The sequence below is a fragment of the Accipiter gentilis genome, chromosome 11, assembly GCF_929443795.1.
Source record: "Accipiter gentilis chromosome 11, bAccGen1.1, whole genome shotgun sequence".
NCBI classification, from domain to species: Eukaryota; Metazoa; Chordata; class Aves; order Accipitriformes; family Accipitridae; genus Astur; species Astur gentilis.
Window position 1 is genome coordinate 4,010,230 of NC_064890.1, and position 20,140 is coordinate 4,030,369.

General features: G+C 49.7%; 1 protein-coding gene and 1 long non-coding RNA gene across 4 annotated transcripts in view; one reads left to right on the top strand and one right to left on the bottom strand.

The window, feature by feature from the left end:
• Window positions 1–20,140, top strand: part of PODXL (podocalyxin like) — a 45,863-nt gene that overhangs the window by 18,162 nt on the left and 7,561 nt on the right. The window contains exons 2-4 of the mRNA XM_049814347.1: window positions 10,907–11,782; window positions 13,830–13,981; window positions 14,827–14,892. Coding sequence (XP_049670304.1) covers window positions 10,907–11,782; window positions 13,830–13,981; window positions 14,827–14,892 — 1,094 coding nt within the window. The remainder of the gene's footprint in view (window positions 1–10,906; window positions 11,783–13,829; window positions 13,982–14,826; window positions 14,893–20,140) is intronic.
• LOC126044550 (uncharacterized) lies at window positions 457–20,035 on the bottom strand. 3 transcript variants are annotated; one of them, XR_007507705.1, is made up of 6 exons: window positions 17,704–20,035; window positions 11,544–11,647; window positions 8,269–8,455; window positions 7,344–7,487; window positions 6,715–6,917; window positions 457–6,399 (listed from the first exon to the last, which is right to left on the bottom strand). It is a non-coding gene; the product is annotated as an uncharacterized LOC126044550 (long non-coding RNA). The 3 variants fall into 3 exon arrangements; XR_007507704.1 differs by having other exon boundaries at window positions 457–6,917; XR_007507706.1 differs by lacking the exon at window positions 17,704–20,035 and adding an exon at window positions 11,729–11,811 and having other exon boundaries at window positions 457–6,917.

Here is a 20,140-nt window from a genome sequence, read left to right on the forward strand (position 1 = left end):
CAAAAAGCGGGGATTTTTTTTGGCTGAAAAACCTACCCACAGGAGGTCTGCGCATTTGTCCCTTTGCGAGACCCTTGCGGCCCTCATCTCTCATGGACAGTCTAGACTCATCGCCAATGCACAGCGCCTAACTTGAGTGACATTAGATGTGACAACTCTTCCCCAGTGCTGGCCAGCTGGCAGAGGTTCAGCCAGCAGGATAAGTAGCTCAGGGCTAACTCCCTCCCCACGTTGCTCAACATGAACCCAAATATGAAACCAGCCAGCTGGAGAGGAGGACAGGGCGATGAATTCGGTCTGCCTGTGCCACCCAGCGAGGCCGTTTCTTGCTGTGGATAGGCAAGCCCACCCCCACCTTGCCTCTCTGTCCGCTTGTCTATCCTGTCCTAGAAGACAGCGGACAGTGGATGGACCCCACTGCCTTCTGCACCATGCACCCACTCCCCAGTCCCATGGCGTGGTCCGTCTACTGTCTTCTTCTTGTCCTGCCTTTCTCCATGACAAAAACTGAGCAAATAGCAAGAGCTGCTGACGTGACATCAAATCTGACAGCAATCGGAGCTTGCCATGTCCAGGAATCGGGAAAGACCAACGCACCTGGGGAGGCAGGTGTGCCCCATCCCCAATGTTTGGTCAGTGTCAGTGCCCAATGCGACATTTGGGGGCTTGTTTGTGTGGGGACCATCACCAGATTTCTCCTGAATTATCTTTCTTAAACTGCATCAGCTTCCCCTTGTCAGCTTTCAGAGCTAAGGAGACCTTAATTTGATTTAACCTACTTCATTTTAGCTAAATTAAATGAGAGCTGATTTAAAGCCGAACAAGAGTGGCCACCTGGTGGGTTGTGTGCACTTTGACTAATCCACTCTGAAATCATACCTTCTTTTAATTTTAGATTAATTTTCTTGAGTACCTTTGTGTAGACAAGCCATCAGGCTGAATAAAAATCATTCCTGTCTCAGAGGCTGATGTCCTTACTCCTTCTCAAGTTGTCTGGAATAGTCCTCCAGGAAAAGCCAGCAAGGGATGATTCGTCTTGCTGGGGTGAAAAGCATGAGGAGGAACTTCTTCTCCGTCTTGATGAATAAATCTGTCCCCCCAGCCATCCCCATGCACCAAGCTGCAGCTCTGGGCTGGAGAAAGGAGGTCAGATCTCCAGGAGGGGCTGCTGTGATGTGACAGTTCAGCCCTCAAGAGCAAACCGGTGGCTTTGGCCAAGCAACTCTTAACGTTGGCTTCTCTGAAGGTCTCCCACCACCTCGCTGCCAGCTTCATAGCTCCTTATTGATGAAGTCAATTCGTGGGCCGGCCTTCAACCCTTGCTGAAGAGAGGTGGTGAAGCTGGATGGTCTGCTCACGAAGCCAAGGTGGTATTGCTGATCTGGTAGTCTTAATCTCTTGGTCCTTCCCATGGACCTGAGATTCCTCTCCAAATTCAGACAAATCTAGGCTTTTAATTGATTTACTTTTTTGAAGAAAACAGGCTTTTTTAGCATTCATGTTCACAGACAAAAGCCTGAAAGAGTATCTTAAAGGCTTACAACATGGAAGTTATATAGGAAAACCCCCAAATGTTCGATGTATAACGAAGTTGTGGGGTCTTATGGCAGTCTTGTGATTTTCAGTGTCATTTTGATTCACGGCTGCTGTTTAGGGCCAGAGGTAGCTGGGCTTTACCTTGCTGCAGAGCGACTTCTGTGGCCCATTACTCAGTGTAAACCTTGAGTTTCTTCCAAAGTCCTTGGGTGACTTTTGAAGAAATAGAGGGGTCTTAGTGCTCAATGTGCCAGACATCACGTCCTTCAGCTGATGGGAGATTGATGCTCGCTTGGTACGGGAGTAGGCTGTATTGCCACAAATCTTGCTTTGAAGCAGCAAGGTCATCGTGGGATAACGCCACGCTAGCAGCGTAAAGGAGGCAGGAGAAGGGCAGGAGCGCGGTTACACTCTGTGCTTTGGAGGGTCTGGTCGGGCTGGGACGTGTGGCTTTTTTGGCTCGTGCTCCCCGCCTTTCCGCTCCAGCAGCTCTGCTACCGTTTCCTGCACGATGGAGTGTTTCTGCTCGGGCTGCAAAGAGTCCCTGGTTCATCTTGCAGCCTGGGAAAGGTGCAGGGCTGGAGTCAGGTCCCTTACAAATCCTGTCAGCCCTTGGTGGAAAGAGGATGTTTTCAGGCTCGGTGATGAAAAAATATCTGGGGGTGGCTTGGATAGAGGTGTGCATGTGCGTCTGTGTTTGTTTGCCTCCTTGACAACCTGGTGTGAAGGATTTCAGAGCCTTCATTTTCCACATTGGTCTTCCTGTCTCCTTTTGATTATTTTTTTTTTTGTCTTTCCCTTCACTTCTTAGATAGCTACAGACTTTCCATGGGAAGAGTTGTGGATACACAGTCCTAAGTAGGATGTCCTATGTTTATCCATAAGAGAGGCTGGACTGGTGCTTCCTCCCACCACTGGCATCCCTCGCCTCTGGCTGGAGCTGGCCATGGGATGGAGCACTGCCTGGGATGGACCAGTAGGATCCATTTGGGTGAAAGATGCCTCGGATCACAATTTTCTGGCAATAACCAGTCTTAGAGGAGAAATTCAGGAGAGGTCCAAGCGTGGCATGGAAGACAACTCAACAACAATGTTTTTGAGAAGATGGGAGCGAGGAGTGCTGAGGTCCTTCTGCTCCCTCAAATCCACTGTCTGGTCATTAATTAGTAAGGCAAATGAACCCATTTCTGCCTCCCCAAATGTGGTGTTTAGAGGGACCAAGGGAGCGAGGAGGAGATGTGTCAGGGCTGCAGGGAAAGAGGAGTGTGTCCAAGTGGGGAGACGTGCCTTGGGATGATTATTTTTAATATTTGTCATACTTCCAAGTGAAACAGCAGACAAGCTGAGCTGGCTCAAATACTAGCAGAAAGAGCTGATGGGGAATTTGTTAATGAAGCGGGTCTCTCATCAGAAAATGCCAGTTCATCAGAACCTGGATTTTGGGGATGTGTGTTGCAGTCCTGGCAGGAAAGACATCTTAGGCTGTGGATGGGTTTCTTGGTCAAAACCAAGGAGATTTAAAGGCTGTCGTGTGAATAAAATAAAGTGAGGCAGACCTAACAGGCGGGATGGAGCAGCCAGAGCTTGCGTGAGGTTTGGTTCGACATCTGCTCTCTGAGCTTCAGGGTTACTTCCACTGGGTAAAATAGGGACAACTTAAAATTTTCCCGGGTCTGAATTAAAGCAGAGCGGCTTTTGGCTACTGTAGGGATGTGAGTGACTGCAAAATCCTGCAGACTGATAAAAGTCCTTAGGATGATGCTAAGGTGCTGCGGGGACATGCCCCAGATCTCCAGCCAAGGGGTATCTCCAGGCTGGCAGTGCAGCCATGCAGGAGGAAGCCCTGGATGCTCCTCTCCATCTGGAGATGGAGCAAAACCCCTCAGGGCTTGAAGCACATCCATTTTTCCCTGCCATATCCAGCCATGTCCTTCAGGACAGAGGCTGTGGCTGCAGGTTCATTTCATTTGACAGCGGAGAAGAGGAGACTTGTCAGTATTATTGCCTTGATTTTGCTGTCACTTGCATGCAAGATCTAAACAGCACTGATCTGAAGGGTCTTTTCAATAGAGCTTTTCACAGCGGGGTGAAGAAGGTTCCGTGCTAAAATTAAGCCCGCTAGCTTTAAATCAGAGTCCAGACATACCCGTTTCCTTCCCGAGTGATACTGTAGCACTAATTAGATCCAGCCATTAGGTCTCATCTTTAATATTTTGCAGTGCAATTCTATTAAGACTGTTCTGCAGCAGTTTTTATACTGGCAGGGCTTTGGAGATTATAGACAACCCTGCACTGGCTAATTGAACTGATGGATTAGAGTCTGAAAATGCTCTGGCAGTGGCTGTCGGACCTTTCCCCGTCTTCTTACCCGGGAAGCCAAGTTGGTCTTTGCCCTGGGAGAAGCCGTTTCCTAACGTTGGTGGTGAGACTGGCAGCAAAGGGTTTGGGTGATGCCAGTTTGAAAGTGTATCTTCCGACATGGAGAGTGCCTCTTTGCAAGGGCGAAGGGTGGCACGCGTGCTAACAGCATCCTCGTACCACATCCCTCACCGAAATCTCGGCAGGTAGCTAGGGACGATGGTGCTGTTTGTTTGCAGCTCATCTTTCCCTAAGCAGATGGAAGGGAGCCTCTACAGAGGCAAAATTTTAAAACCTGGTGAGGTAACCATTTGCTCTGGTAGCCCAGCTTAATTCCAGGATAAATAACGCCGTTCTGTGATGCTCTGCCAATCTGATGGCTCTCACAGTTTTAAAAGGAGGTGACAAATTTCCTGTCCTCTGCAGCGGCTAGTCTGCTCCAGCTCAGACACGGCTGCATTGCAGCGGGTGGATAAAACCTTCCTTTTGCCCAAGATACCCTCCTTTTCTCGCGATGCAAAGAAAAGACCAGGAGCCTCCTCACCCACTTTGGCTTTCCCCTAGCAAAGGCCACCCCTGGAGCCTCAGCCCCCACTTTCCCTTTGACAAACTCAACCCGTTGCCCCTGTTTAATCAGGAAAGGCTGCAAAAAAGGGGAGGAAAATAGGAACTTCCTCAGGCTTGGCTCACATCCCTTCCCCTTCCCTGGGTCGCTCGGGCTCCCGAGCTTTCTCATCCCGCCTTGGGAGGAGCAGGAGCCGGCTGGCGTAAGGCTCCAAGCCGGGCTCAGCCTGCCGGCGTGGGGTGTGTCACCCACCATTTCCTAAGTTATTCTTTTGGGTTTCCTTTTCTCACTATTAATAGATTTTCAGCCAATCTGAGCTGTTTCAACAAGGTGGACGGCGGGGGGAGGAGGCGTTACTGAAATAGGAAGCGGGAAGCTGTTGGGCAGGGAATTAATCAGAGAAGCTGCGTGGAGAGGTGGTGGCTTCGGGTGGGCTGATGGGAGGAGGGACAGGACATGTCCTTTCGCTTTGCATTTAGTGCCGGTTTTCTTCTCTTCTTGTGCTCCAAGCCATGACCTTTCCAAACAAGCTACTCCCACCAAGCATCTTCCCCAGCCTGCAAAATACCACGTATCTACTGCAATGAGGTTACAACCGGAGCGTCACTTCGCGGCGTGGTTAGTGAAGGTGCACCGTGGCCGAAAACTGTGGCCTTCGACTGATACTGCAAGGAGCTACATTGGCACAAACCAGCATGGCTTTCCTTTTACGTTTTGGGTTGCTTTTCACATCCCAGCAGCTCCTATCCAGAGCACTCCCACACCAGCCCCTTTCAGGAATGCCTGCAGCAATAGGGACCGACGACAGCACTTCCAGCCTCCCAAATATTGCTCACTGGGGGCCGAACAAGCCCATCTTGATAGCTGACAATAAGGGAAAGTTGTTTCCCCTCCGGGGCTGTCCCCATTACGCAGACACTGTATTGCAGGCACGGTCATGGGATACACATGTCCAGAAATGAAATCATGTTTTTGCAGCATACTCATTTCCCGCGGGCTGTTTGGCCACCGTGCACACGGATGTGTGCATGGAGAGCTTGCACTTTCCTCCTGAGGGGTCTACCATGGACCCAGCACAGAATTGCAAAGGTTTAGGGTTTTCTGAGTGATACATGCAAGAGGAGAGGGGCAGACCAAAGCATTAGACTCACTGCAACCAGTGCTGTCAAAATACACTGGTAGTTGCTACGTTACTTTTATTTCCTTAAAACGAGGAATTGATGACAGTCCAAAAAGTGAAAGCAGATAAGTGACCTTGCCCTGCCGAAATCCAGCCAGGAAGGTGAGGGGCAGGGAGCTTTTTCTGCCTTCTGGAAAACAGGGTGAGGGACTCAGGCTGAAATTCAGGTGAAATTTCTTTTGGAAAGGAACTCCTCCTGCTAAGGGGAAAGATAGCTTAAAGGACCTCTCCTCCATCCTCCTTCTCTCTCATAGCATGCATTAAATCCTTTTATCTCCAGGGCTCACACCATGAAAGGGTTGTTTCCTGCAAAAGGACATACTGCATCTTTTGTGAGTAATTTTCATGCTAAAGGGGCACTAAACATAATCCTGTCCTGTCTGGCTGTTATTACCGCCAGTCTGTGGTTGCAGGGGTTTTCTCCTCCTTCGACCAGATCCTTTTCATTTCTTCTGTTGAGGACAGTTGTCAGGCAATACTGGCTACCAGCCCAGGCAAACAGGGGCTCATTACCAGTTATTAACCCCAGGTCCGCCGCCGCTATTTGGCACGGGTGGCCAGTGAGGGAGGAAGAGATAAAAAAATAGTTCTCTGGCGTTTGAAAGAGATATAGCACGTGTGGAAGGAAAACAGAGACTCCTGGGCTTGCAGTGCTCTTGCTGGTTGTTCTGTATTTGTTTCTGCTTTGGAATTATTTGCTAGGCTTCTGAAAATGAGAGCAATGAGTTTGCATAAGCCAGGTCTTCTGCAGGTGGTAAACCTGCAAGACACCAAAAAAATGCAATTTGTTTTTCCTCAGTCTAAATAAAACACATTTTTTTCCCAATGCTGCAGTGAGACAGTCCCTGGACAAATAACTAATATTAAGCCCAGAGCAATAAAACTGCAGAAAGGTGTGCAACCCCACGACTGCAGCGGCATCTGGCTCCTTGTGCACCAGCAGTGTGAAAAGAGTTTAATTTAATGCAACTGGAGAGAAAAGGTAAATTTCACTGGCAGATGGGTGCCCAAAAATCTGTGGGACAGGCGTGGGGATGGATAAGGGTGCTGGTCCTCTGTGGAAGTTGGATCTCACCCAGCTGTAGCTGTGGCTTCTCTCCTCTGGGATGTTGTGGGTCTGGCCCACTGGAGTGCACGTTGTCTTGAAGAGTGTCACGTTTGCAACCTGCCTGGATTTCCTTTTCTTGTGGCCATCTCCGTGGCTGCTGTTCACCACAGCCATTGCATTTCAGCCAGCAACGGTAATCCTTCAAAATAGTCTGCTTTGAGACAAGCCGGCTGTGGAAAAAGAAAGGGGGAAAGTGAAAATTTCGTAGCAACCCAGCTGAGCTGGGATGGAGGTCAGTAAAGAAACATCACCTTCAGCTCAAGTTTGGGATGGGAGATCTTTTGCAAAAGACTTCCTAGTGGTCCCATCCAGCCCAATGCAGCAAGAGCAGGTTTGTAAGGAGGGAATGGTGTGGTGAAGTGCTTTCTGGCTCATATATCATTTGTGTTGCCACTTGCCAAAGAGCTGCAGGTCATTACCCACCAAAGGAGAGCGATTTGTGCCTCTGTGGCACTTAGCATTGCCTGACCTCAGCCAGGGCCATGTGGTAGGATGGATAGTGTCCTACCTGCCCACATGGTCAGAACCAATTGAATGCATCCATCCATCCATCCATCCATCCCTCAATCCATCCATCCCCCTGCATGGTGGCTCACCACTTCCAAGCAGGAGTGTGCTGGCTCCTCAAGTTGCTTTGAGCCCACTTGAACCACTGGGCCTGGCTTAATGATGAAGAATAAATCGATCTTTTAACATCTCTTGACCTTAGCAGGAGAGGAGAGCTAAGAGTGGATGCAGACCTATGGAAAGACAAAATGCTAGTAAGCTTTGTGGGCATCAACTTGAGTCTTGGTTCTTCTCCTGGTTGCTTTTTGGGCTGTGTCACCCTGTGTCCCTTGAAAGAAGCCCTCCTACCACCCCATCCAGGGCAAGCCTGGAAGATCACACCAGCTTTCTCCATCAGCAGAGCAACCTCTTGCTTTGGGCTTTTTCCCCCAATTTTTGCTAAAAGTGGTAAAAATGTATCTGCAGCTCCCCCGGCTGGGATGAGGAAGCAATGGGGCTGGGACACCAATTTCTTGGCTTGTGGGGTCCTAGCTGGCCACCGAGGCTGGCCCAGAGCCAAAGCACAGACCTGCCCCTTTCTCTTTTGGATCAAGTTGAATTGAATTGTCTTTTCTACCTCTCCTTTGGTGCCTGTTTGCTTCCTGCCTCTCTGGGATGGACCCAGGGCATGAAAAGGAAGCGGGAGCAGTGGGGGACTTCCTCCACCTTCCTTCCGACCCTTTCTTTATTTACGTCTCTTTTGTATTGTTTCTACCTTTAAAGGATTTTTTATATTTTTTTTTACCTCCCTTGTTGTCGAAACTCCTGTCAAACTTTTACAGCCCTGTTTATGGGATAGACCCATTTTGTGGTTAACTAGATGCCTGGTCTCTAGCTTGGTGCAACCATCACTGAGGATTCAAGCCAGGCAAGTTGATAATACAACTGAGGAGGTGGCTACATGAAAAATCCCTCCTATCTTTTGCACCTGGGTTTCATCTGCTAGGTCTCCATGCCTGTGTTTTCCTTCCTTACCTCTTCTTCTCCTGCAGACGGTGGTCAGTCTATAGGAAATATGGCTTATGTCCACAAAAGCTCTTTTCCTGCAGATGTAGTGGAGATGTTTTCTCGCAAGCCCAGGGTTTCCTAAAATAATTCATGCTGCTAGTTTCAGTTAAACTCAGGTCTTACTGGTGTTTTCAGAAATGGCTACTCCCAGAAGCTGGTGGGGAAACAGGAATAGGAACCGTGTTTCAGGAGGGGATCTGCACATCTCCTGGCTCTGCATTTCCCCTGAATTGGTCAGGCAGTTGGACTAGATGATCGTTGTAGGTCCCGTCCAACTGAAAATATTCTATTCTATTCTATTCTATTCTATTCTATTCTATTCTATTCCCTGTTCAGATGCCTATGCAGAGCCCAGCTGTAGCTCCTCTGCCTCCTCCAAACCCACCCTGTTCCCAGGCAGCTCCCATGCGACCCCAAACCTGTTGCAGCCTCCTCATCCCAAATCTCACTCCCCAGTTCCTGTCTCAAACATACCCCCACCACACCGGGTCCTGACATGGTGGAGTTAGATTTTGCCAGCAGTATGAATCTCAGAAACTTGAGCATAACCAGCGCTAATAAACAGGCTTTGTAAGAGAAAATACTTTGTCGGTATGCCAGCACAGAGGAACGAAGCAGATCTCTGGAGAACAGCATTAGGATATGGCTAAAAATCAAACCCTGTAAGTGTGGAAGTACGACTCCTGTTTTGGAGAGTTGGAAATAATACAAGTGTTTCATGGGGAAAAAAAAAGAGCCCTCTTCTGCACAGCCAGCAAATGGAAGAGACACACAACACCCCCACACACCCCAAAATCAGGTTGTTGTCTTGACTCCAGACAGATCCACAGATGAAGTGGCTCAGTGCAGCCCATGGTTCCTGAAAGGTAAAAAATCAGTTGAACCTTTCCTGGGGTGAATTTGAGCAAGAGCCCAGAGCTGGTGGCTACAATATGCTGGGGGGGGGTATTATCTCCGTAGCAATTGATGGAGCTCCTGCAGTGAATACAAACAGAAAAATAGACCCAAGTTTTTACACCAGTCTGCTAGTGAACATACCACGTTTTAGTGTTGTGGGACGTTGGAGAACTGTGTGCTGTTGGAGAGCTTACTTTTGTCAGGCAAGCTGTCCTTCGGCTGCATCCCTCATTGAGAAACAGCTTCGTAATTTGAAAATTTGAAGTATTATTCAGAAATCAACTGCAGATCTCCTTATGTATGGTAATGTGAGACATCTGAGCAATGGACAACCCTCTTTGCTTTGAGACTGAGTTTTTTTCCCCACTCAGGTAATGTCAGCTCTCAGTGAAATACTTCATGGATTTCCTCAGAAACAAATAAGCCATGATAATAGCAGCATTTCTACGTGATGTACAAATGCAGGCTAAAAACCATGGAAAAACACATGGGAATTTCACAGTTCAGGTGGTGGCATTAGGGATTTGCATGGTACGTGTAGATGGAGCCCTTTGTTTTCCTGGCTTGCTTCTCCTTTTCCTAAATGCAACCTTTGATATTTTTTTTTAAGATTTTCCTTTGAAAGTGAACACTGACTTTAAACATTTTTATGTGACTTTCTCAGGTTTTTCAGAATAGTAAAATAATCAGCTAAACAAGTATGTGATTGCAGATTGGTGATAATATTTGCAATGCACAGCTGAGCTGAACATCCTTAAAATTAAAATAATGCAGTTTCAAGTAAATGCTTTTTGTATTTACTTGCAAATTCTGTCCAGTGTTGACCCATTCTTTCAGAGCAAGTAGAATAAATGTTGTTTCCACAGTTCACCGAACTGGGAATTTCACTGTGTACACATTTTCATAGAATGGTTTGGGTTGGAAGGGACCTTAAAGATGATCTAGTTCCAACCCCCCTGCCATGGGCAGGGACACCTTCCACTAGACCAGGTTGCTCCAAGCCCCATCCAACCTGGCCTTGAACACTGCCGGGGATGGGGCAGCCACAACCTCTCTGGGCAACCTGCTCCAGTGTCCCACCTCTCTCAGTGGTTTGGTTCTGTAGATTCAAGTGAGAGTGCTTATTTTATAATGTTTTTATAGTAATTGTCTGAGTTTGGGAGGGAAAAAACCCCTAAGTTGAAATACGAGTAATTAAAGAAACAGAGCTTGAGCTTGCAAAAAGAATATAACTTTCAGAATGGTCAGAAGTGTCACCTTATTTATCTGAGGCTCCTCACCACTTCAGGGAAATGGGAGACCCTCATGACAGGGTTGGACAGACAGCACTCAGCGCATCCCTTGGCTGCTCCCTTACAAGGGCTGGACGTAATTTATTTTGGGAATGACTTGCAGAGGTCTGCACGGGAGCTGGTGCACCTTCCATCCGAGGGAGACCTGCCTTCTGGGAACCAGCAGGTCTTGCCCAACCCCTTTGAAGTCCTGTGAGTTTGACTCTTCCTCCTTCTCCTCTGCTCTGCTTTCTGCTTGAGTCGGTGATACCAGAACACAGCATTTGGTATGAGTTTAGAGAGCATGAGACAAGCCCTGAGTGAATGACTCATAGTTTCTGGTCAGCATTTATTTCTACAAATACCTGTTCTGGGTGGAAACCAAGGGTAGTTTCCTTAGTTCAAAGTTTATCTTGGCGTTTTTAACTTTTCCCTAGGTGACAGCTCTCAGAATGTTACAACGAAACCTGCAAACCCAGGAGAAAATGGGCAGATCACCACAACTACAAACAGCAGCAAGGTGCAAGGGAAGACCCCTACAGACAATCCAGGAAAACCACAATCCACCCCTACGGTGTTATCTACTGCAGTTCAAGGGATGAACTCCACAAGCAAGCTGGGAAGCTCACCGCCCACCTCTGAGAGACCACACAGCACTGGTCAAAGCACCACCACTTCAAGCAACCCGAGAAACACATCACCCACCCGTGCGATATCACCCACCACAGTTCAAGGGACCACCCTTACAAGCAGCCCAAGAAACCCAGTAGCCACCCCCACGATATCGCCTCAGCAGGGCATCCCTTCAGCCAGCTCCAGACCCTCAACAACCAAACCTCCTGCAATCTTCAGCACTGCCCAGCAGAAGACCAGCACTCCAGCAAGCTTGGGAAGCTTGGCAGCCACCACTCCTCGAAGTGCAGTCCTCACTCCTGTGAGCAGCTCTGCAGCCATCTCAGGAGGTTTAGGGACTACTGCCCCATCCCCTTCCACCACAGAACGTCTGACAATCCAGACTTCAGACCAGTCGAACAGCATGACCGCGAGCAGCGGCATCCCAAAGAACAACCTTACCCTTGGGCTGAAGGACGATGGTGTCTCTTCTCCCGCATCTGTCACCAAGCTGCCTCACTCTTCTTCCAGTTCTCCAGTCCAGGGACTGGCCTCTTCCACCAGACCTGGAAGCATCAATACTTTTGTTACGCCTTTTGATGGAGCTGTGTCCCCCACCAGTAGTAAAGCGTCTCTGCCTTTATCACCTGGCAGCACGGACAAGGTCTCAGAGGCAGCCGCCACGTCAACTCCTGGAGCAGGTACCAGAAGACAAGAACCTTGATTTCTTGTGCTGGGAAGCCCTTTTGTGTTTTTTTTTCCTTTGGTACCCTAAACACCTCCTCTCATTATGGGGTATCATCACCTTGTCTCATTTTAGGACTTTCCAGTGTAGTTGTCACCATGACAACTGGGCGGTTAGGTCCCTGTTGTCATCGGTGGAGATCGAGTCAATGCAGTTAGTGAAATTCAAGGCATAAATCAACCGGCAAAGCATAGACATTGGCTTTTGGATGGACCAAACTGTGCCCAAAGCACCATCAACTGCAATGACTCGATCTTCAGTGACTGCAAAAGGGAGCCAGCAGTGATGAGCTCGGAGGTGGAGACTGACATTGTAGAGTCAGTGAAACAAATTGACGGCACCCCAAATGCCAACTGTAGAAGTTCCCTAGTATGGCTAACAGCTTAGTGAAGGCTGTCTGGGCATGCACAGAAAAGAAACTTTAGATGACTAAGGAGTCTTTGTGGCTAAATTCTGAGTCTACAACCTCTAAAGAGTCTAAGCAGTTAGGTAGGATATTCATCAGTGCTGGGGGGGGTTGGCTGCTGTCTTCTTTCTAAGCAGCATTAGGAGTGTCTGTGTGGTGTTTAGGATCCTGCTGAACACCATTAATATGTTTCCTGTAGACCTCTGGAGCTTACAGAGTCATATTAGTTCATAAGTGTCCTGGTGAGGCACAGTTTAGGCTCCCTGTTGGCATTTTGTCTGGTAGTGTTTATGGGGAAGCAGTCATGCTGTGGGACTGGAAATGTTGTTCTTGACCTAATTTCCAGTTACCTGCAATGCAAAAGCCACTCAAAAAACCATCTCCATCCCTCTCATCCTTCCAGCTGTCAGCATCACTAAATGGGCCAAGATCTTAATGCAAGGCATCTTCAGTGGCTTCACCCAAGCCATCTTTTGAGCATGTTAGCAGGCACGAGGAGGTGGAATGTGTATCATCTTCATGTTTCTTTCCCCTTCTACTCCACAGGACTGTTCTCCATTAAATGACGATATATGAAATTATGTTAGTTCAAATTTGACCCCAAGCATTGAGCATGAAGAGGTCTAAAAAACTTTTACATTGAAATTAATTCTCTCCTAGAGCCTTCAGAATGTGCCTGGGAGAAAAATATCTCTCAACTTTTCTGTGGAAGAGGCAGGATTCCCAAAAGCAAACAGGCTAGGAACAGGATGTGGCCTTTTAATTCTCTTTGTCACCATTTAAGGATCAGTTAGGAACTGATGGAGATCCATTTCTTCAAAAGGATTTGGGGAGGCAGGAGGCTGCTATGCTCCTTGCACTACTCCCATTGCACAAGAAACTGTAAGATGCTACAGACCTTAACAAAGGCATCTGAGATGATCTCAGGTATCTGAGACACCTGGATGGGGCTGGTAGAAGTGGGGAATCTGCCCTTCTGGAGGAGCAGGCAGGCAGGACACCCCAGGCTGTCTCCAGTAGTACAAGACACGACTTCTAAGCATGACACCCTGGACTTCTTCTTCCATAGCTGATGCAGATGGAGTCAACAGAGGTTGTGGCTTTTCATCCCTTCCTAATGGAGGCAGCTGCAGTTGTCAGTGGGATTGCACAGTGAACTCCATTCACTGGGAGATCCTGGGTAGCCAGCTCAGGTAGTCTACCTCTGTTGTAGAAAACTCCATGGAAGACAGCCCAGATAAAGTGAAATGAGGGCCATCCCATTTACCCAGCAATACTCCTTTTTTAAATGATTACCCATCTACCAATGCACAGCCATCATAGCCTTTGGGTTCATCTCTCCAGAATAGTCTGATGCGTTTTAGCAGCAGAACATAAAATCAGCAATAATATTTTTTCCAGCTCAAAATTAATTAAAAAAAAAACAAAAATAGAAGCAACCCAAAGCCTCTGCAAGCTTTGACACAATGAACTTCAAGGCAGAGCTAGAGCTGAAAACTTATTTTCAGCCGCTCACGAATGGAGCTGTGTCAGCTGTATCCTCTATACTGTATCAGTGTCTGTCTTCTTGTTTTTTTGGTGTATATTGGGGACCCAGACCAGAAAAGCCAAGATGCCGGATCTGTGTCAACCAAACCTGCAAGTACTGACCAAAGCCCTGCCAGTGCACAGCCATCAGCCCCAGCCCTGGGGGACCAGACGGCGAGCAGCAGTCCTCACCACCAGCACCCTAACACTTTCCAAAACGAGGTAATGATGCCTACGGGAAGGTGGGCACTTCGTAGTGGTGTCTATTAATATTTAGATGGCATCCCACGTACGTGTAAAGCCTGCAGCCCTTCTTGCTGTGCATGTCTGTGTCAGAGAGATCTGCCTTAGGAAAACATGAGGCAGCAAAATAATTCTAGATCAGAGAATCAGAGAATGGTTTGGGTTGGAAGGGACCTTTAAAGGTCATCTAGTCCAACCCTTCTCCTGTAGCTTTCCAGTGAAGCGACATGGAGGATGGAGGTGAAGGGGATTATGGTCTGGGTGCTGAAAAGGGAAGAAGTGAAATTTGGGAAGAGGGAGGGAAGCACTACAGAGAGCAGAAGCTGCCTTGGGTGGACTCGGACTTGATCAGAGGGCAAAGACCACAATTCAGCATCAACTGTGCATGGATGTTATTAGCAGAAAATGGTTTGGGAGCATAGGGGGTCTCAAAACACAAGCCAGGATAACTAAAGATCCCAGTGCGAGAAAGGAGGGAAGGGGATTTTGTTTCTAGATACTTGTCTTCTGTAGGACAGGACTGCATCACGGCCCACAGGCATGGATCTTCCTACTGCCCAAGCCAATTCCTGCTTTACCACATACTGCAAATCCTAAGCCTGGTTTGGGAAGCGGATTAGCGACCACATCAGTTACGTGTGAAAACCCTTTCCACACATAAAAGGTTGAGTGAAGGGCTCCTGGGCCTGTCTCATTTCCATAAAATGGATCAGAGCTTTGGTTGGGATATCTCCTGGCTTGGGGCAGTCTGTTGTATCAGTGACCAACTTTTCCTTCCAACCTATGTCAATGATTTGAGAGTTGCTTTTCTTCTGTCTTTCCAGGTCATCTGTAAAGACAAGGTGCAAAATAATTGGCCCACCATGTATCTAAAAGAAGCTAAAACCTGTGTAAGTAACACCCTTTTGGACTTCTATGAAGGATTAGCAGCTGTGTTGCTGTTTGAGATCAGCTTTTAACCTGTGGTAATCTGAGCATGTAAGCCTACAGAGATGCAACTAATTTCACGAAAAGAAGATGCAACCACTTTTGGGGTGTAAAATGGTAAATGCAAACCCACGCTCAGCAGTATCACCTGGTGGGGGATATAGCAGAAGAAGAGGCCTCTGTGGTCTTCTTCAAGTAGAAGGACCAGCTGAGCCCACCCAGGTCTCAGAAAGAGAGCAGGGGGAAATTTGAAGGGTGGAAAAAGTTGGGGGGGGGAGGGAAGCTTTTTGCCTTTGTAGAGAGGCCAGAAGTTCATCCCAAAACCCAAGCAAAAAATATGGAGTTCCTCCACAGTTGTGTACTTGGAGAGATCTTGCAACCTCACAGCTGGGGTAGGGTGACACCCGACTGCAGAGCAACTGGGAAGCACAGCAGCCTGGAGTTTGGGACTCCCTGTGCTCCTCGATGCTATATCAGTTCTCACAGAATCCTAAAGTGAGAGCAAAAAACTCCATTTCATTTGTTTCAGACCGTCTACAAGACCAGAGGGTAGTCAAATGTAGTGCCAAGGTTGGGGAAAGGCAAGCTCAACCCAAGACTATACACCAAGACCCCTTCTTCTGGTGGGTGGGTAGTCTGCTGGCTTTTCTGAGGGATACCCACCTTCGGAATAATTCTTGTGGAAACTATGAGTTTCCTGTAATAGGGAAAATGCAATATATTGCTAACTTTTCAATAGGCTGAAGTTTTAAGTTTATGACAAAGAGGAAGAGACGATACCACATGGCTGGTGAGATCTTGACAGAGCGTACCTATCTGAGCTGTGGGTAGGGCTCAGGGGTGGGTTTTGGCATTATAAAGCTCTGGTTTCTGGATCTCAGCACTGCCAAGGCAGCGTAAGCGTTGGGAAATTGGCACTTCAGGGACCTTCTCACAGCTTGTGCTGCACAGCATCCGACATAGCTGCTCAGGTTCTTGAACCTCTGCTGTCCCATCTGTAAAATGGACTGACTCTTGACTTCACCGTACGGTGGTAAGACACAAAGTGAAGCCACAGTGTGTTCATAAAAGCCCTGGAGATACGTGCTGAGGCAAGCACGATCATTCCTCCTGACCACAGCGGCTCTTGAAATTCCCTGTGGTTTGGTGATGGCCCTGCCTTGCAGTCCTGGAGAGGGCTTGGACCTCCTGATAGCACCCACCATGCTCATGGAGGAGGGGAAGGACCTGTCTGCTGCCATCTCACGGTCGTCACCTTCCTGCTTTGGCTGTTGCTGGGTGTAAATGCTGCTTGCCCACACACCTGCAGAAATGATGTTATCAGCCACGCTGCCCTTAACGCTGAGGACGGCTCCAAGGAGGGACCTTATTACCATGATGTCCATGGCCCAGACACCACAGCAGGACAGCCTCTCCTGAGAGCATCCCCTGCCCTGCTTTCTGCAACGTCTGAACCCGCAGCCGCGTCCACGCTGGGAAAGCGTCTCATGAAATTTTATATTGAATATATAAAAATATATCATCAGATTGACAAAATCTAATTTTGGAACCTAACGCAGCAGGGCACCTTATGACTGTGCTGATGTTTAAATGCTTCCCTCCTCCTTCTGGGCACAGCCGTGCTCTGCACGGAGCCGCTGTGCTCCCCGTGGCTTTGCTGGACCCGTGCCAGGAGGCTTTTTGGAAATGGGGATGGTGAGGCTGGGAAGTGCCGGTGCGCAGTGATGCACTGGAGAGCTAAGGGGTGGGCAGACATCACGGCTTGGCATCATCCATCGCTCCTCTCTGCCTGCTCCGCTGGGCGATGGTGTGCTGGAGCTGGCGAGCCAGCAAGTCTGCCACCCTGTTTCCCTTAGACTCCTCTGGGCATAATAACGAGCCGAAGCATTGTTAGTACAAAATGCCAATTACGCCTTGAAACAGCTGTAGAAAGACCGCAAGGGTGCATCCTCCCATAGCATCCATCTCCTTGGCTGCCAAAACGCCTCCCACCCGCTTGCCGTTAACTTTCCACTCGGTGTATTCCTGAAAATTGCAACAACTTTTATGCCTCCCAAGCCCAGCAGATAACAGAGAAATGGCACTATCTGGTTTCCCTGCTTTGTAGGCCCAGTAAACAAGTCTGTAGCCAAATCTTGACAGCAAAGTGAAAAAATCCTTTGCATTTCGCAGCCCGTGGGAAAACAGGAAAGTGCACGCTATAAGGAGAAGCGTTCCAGAAATGGCTCCAATCCTGGTCCACAAGAATGAGGCAGAGTCAGGGCAGCATTGGGCTAAAAGCTCAGCTCCAGAGAGAAGCTGGGGAAGCATCAAGGCCAACGTGGGGGTCTGGTGGTGGGGGACGTGTCCAGGTCACACGTGGCAGGGGAGAGGGCAATGCAGACCAGCCCACCCCGCGCACGGCTGGGCTCGTGGGGCAGCACTGGTGATGCAGGGACACCAGCAAAACAGCTGGGACTGAACCCAGGGATCGCAGGCATTGCACCCCGCTGCGCCTCAGTTTCTCCAGCTGCAGTAAATTTTAAAAAATTTTAAAAAACAACCCCAAACCTCAAACTGTAAATCCTAAACAAAAAAGTCAAATACATGGTTGGTACCACTTTGTGGACCAAAGGTATTTTATGGGCTGGTTGGTTCCCAGTATCCTTCCTCTTCAGGTGATGCTTTTCACCAGCACTGGTCCACGTTCCCCACCCTCCTTTTTACCCCTTCTCCTTCCTTAGATCACAGAAAGATCTTAATGAATTTCTTAACAAGGCTTATTAGCTCAGTACCTTGCATTCCATAGGATGTCTTTCCCAAGGTCCAGCTCACAAGTATATCTTCAGTTGGCGTTTTGTTGGCTGCTTGCCGTGCTCCAGCCTTGGGATGGGATGGTGGGTAGATGGATGGGTGGCTGGCTGCTCTGTTCCTCGTCTCAACCCCAAAATGCGTTAGATGAAGCAAGAAGTAACCGTGTCAGAGGTGGCTGGTGTCCCCCAAGCTCTGGTTGAGCCACACAACCCTGTGGCCACCTCCCAGGGGACCAGCATGGCTCCTCCATCGCGTCCCCAACCAGGACACGGATATGCCCAGTGACCTGAGTTGGAGGATGCCGGGGAGCACCAGAGCTTGCTCCAGCCAGGGGATACAAAATAACCGCGGGACCACCCGGACCCACACCCGGGTGCCCAAGGGAATTTGCTGCTTGACACCCACCAGCGTGGGGACAGCAGGACGGTCCCTGGAGCAGGCGGAGGGACCCCCTCGCTGAGCGGGGTCGTGGTCCCCCTCGCCCTGTCCAGCTGGCGGAGGTGGTTTGTTGACTCAAGTGCTGTTACCTCATTCGGGGATGTTAGTTTTAGGTCCCCGCCAGTGTGGGAACCGGATTCGAGCTGCTCGGCAGCGCCTGTCAACTCCGGCCAAGGAATGCGAGCGACTCCGGCAGCGGGAAGGGAAAGCTGCCGGGGCCATGGCACCGCCGCCGGGGCATCCCTGCCGGCTACAACGGGCCTTACCGTGCCCCTTTCCAGCCCTGGAAAGGGTAAATCCCTCCAGTTCAGCCTCTAAAGTGGCTTAGGAACTGCTCAGCAGCCGGCAGCAAAGCGGTTGGGTGCTCAGCTGGGTTTTAGCCTTGCATCTGATTTCTGTTCCCACCAAGAAAAAAAGCATTTGAAAGGTCTTTTCTTTTTCCCCCATGGGGCGGTAGCAGGAGAAATGGGTTATTAAGGGCTGAGGGAAGGCAGAGCTGCAGCAAAATCTGGGGAAGGAGGCAGCAGAGAGGCTTTTCACGTCTCTGCTGAGCAGAAAATGCTGCACAGGCAGAGATTGATAAACTGCAGGACATTTAAAGCGTAGGAGCACAACCCAGCGTCCAAAGATGATAAGAACACCGCCCCAACCAAGCCGTAACCCTCTCCTCCGTCCCACTGGGGACGAGCTTTCTGGGGGATGCTGCCTTGCCAAGGTCTCACCTTGCTGCCCGTGGGCTGCCCTGGCACCGGGCTGGGGGCAGGTTTCCCATCCAGCTCTTTTCCCAGGGATGCAGCCGGGATGCTGCGGACTCAACAGAGGGACCTGGGGGAAGTTTCTCCCTGTACAAAGCGAAAGGACAGGCCAGGGCCTCACGATGCTGAGCTCTCCCTCGCACTGGGGCCAAGACCAGTCTTCCGCCCCCGGCAAGTGCATCCTGTCTCCGCCGCTGCTTCCCAAATATTTAGATAAGATGGGGTGAGATTAGGTGCCTTCCTCGGCCGGGCGGCTCCCACCCTTACGGCAGAGCAAGCGGGATGCTGCCGGCCATCGGTGACGAGCGGGACCCCATGCAGATGGCGTTGCAGAGGGAGGGGAAGGTTTGGGGTATCGGAGCAGACAGGAGCAGAGCTTTTCCCAGCCAAGGCACATTTTGCCTGGTTTCGGCACGCGCGGAGGACTTCTGCACGCAGGACCCATGCAGGCAAGACCTTGCGCACGTAGCATCTGTGCGCAAAGGACTTGTGCATACAGCACTTGTGCACGCAGGACCTGCGCACACAGGAGCGGTATATATAGCATCTTCGCATATAGGACCTGTGCACGCAACATCTGTGTGTGCAGGAGAGCGATCATCTCTACTTTAGTGAGCTCCCGGCTGCTACGAAGCATTGAGCAGATGCAAAAAGCCTCAAGAACATCTCAGAGGGGACACGAGCTTCATCCACCCCTCTACCATCCCTCCGGCACCATCCGGGCTAACCCCTCCAGGGATGCTGCAGTTTATCCAAAAGCAAAATGTTTTGTCTTGCCTCTGCAGAGCCGTGAGGAAGCTCTAGGGAGGACAGGGACCTGTGTTGGTGAGGACAGAGGGTAGAAATGAAGGTGGTGGGACGGTCGCAGATGCTGGTGGAGGTACAGGGGGGATGCACAGCCCTGTCCCGCTCCCTCCGTGGCCCCTCAGCCTTCCCCCGGCACCCCCCGCCCCGTTTCCCTCGGGGACCTGCTATTCCTGTAACGCCAAAAGCTGCGGCTCTCAGATAAGGCCGGTGCAGGGCCCCGGTGAGGAACTGCAGCCAAGAGCTCAGCTTCTCATAAAGAACTGACTTTTAAACTTTTCCTGTTGCCTGGGAGGGCTGGCGGCGGTCCGGCAGTGCAAAGGGATGGGGGAGGACGGGGATGGCCACAGCATCCCTGGCGATGGGGCAGGATGCTCCTTCGCAGTCCCCAGTTTTGGGGACAGGACCGAGCCCTTGCTGT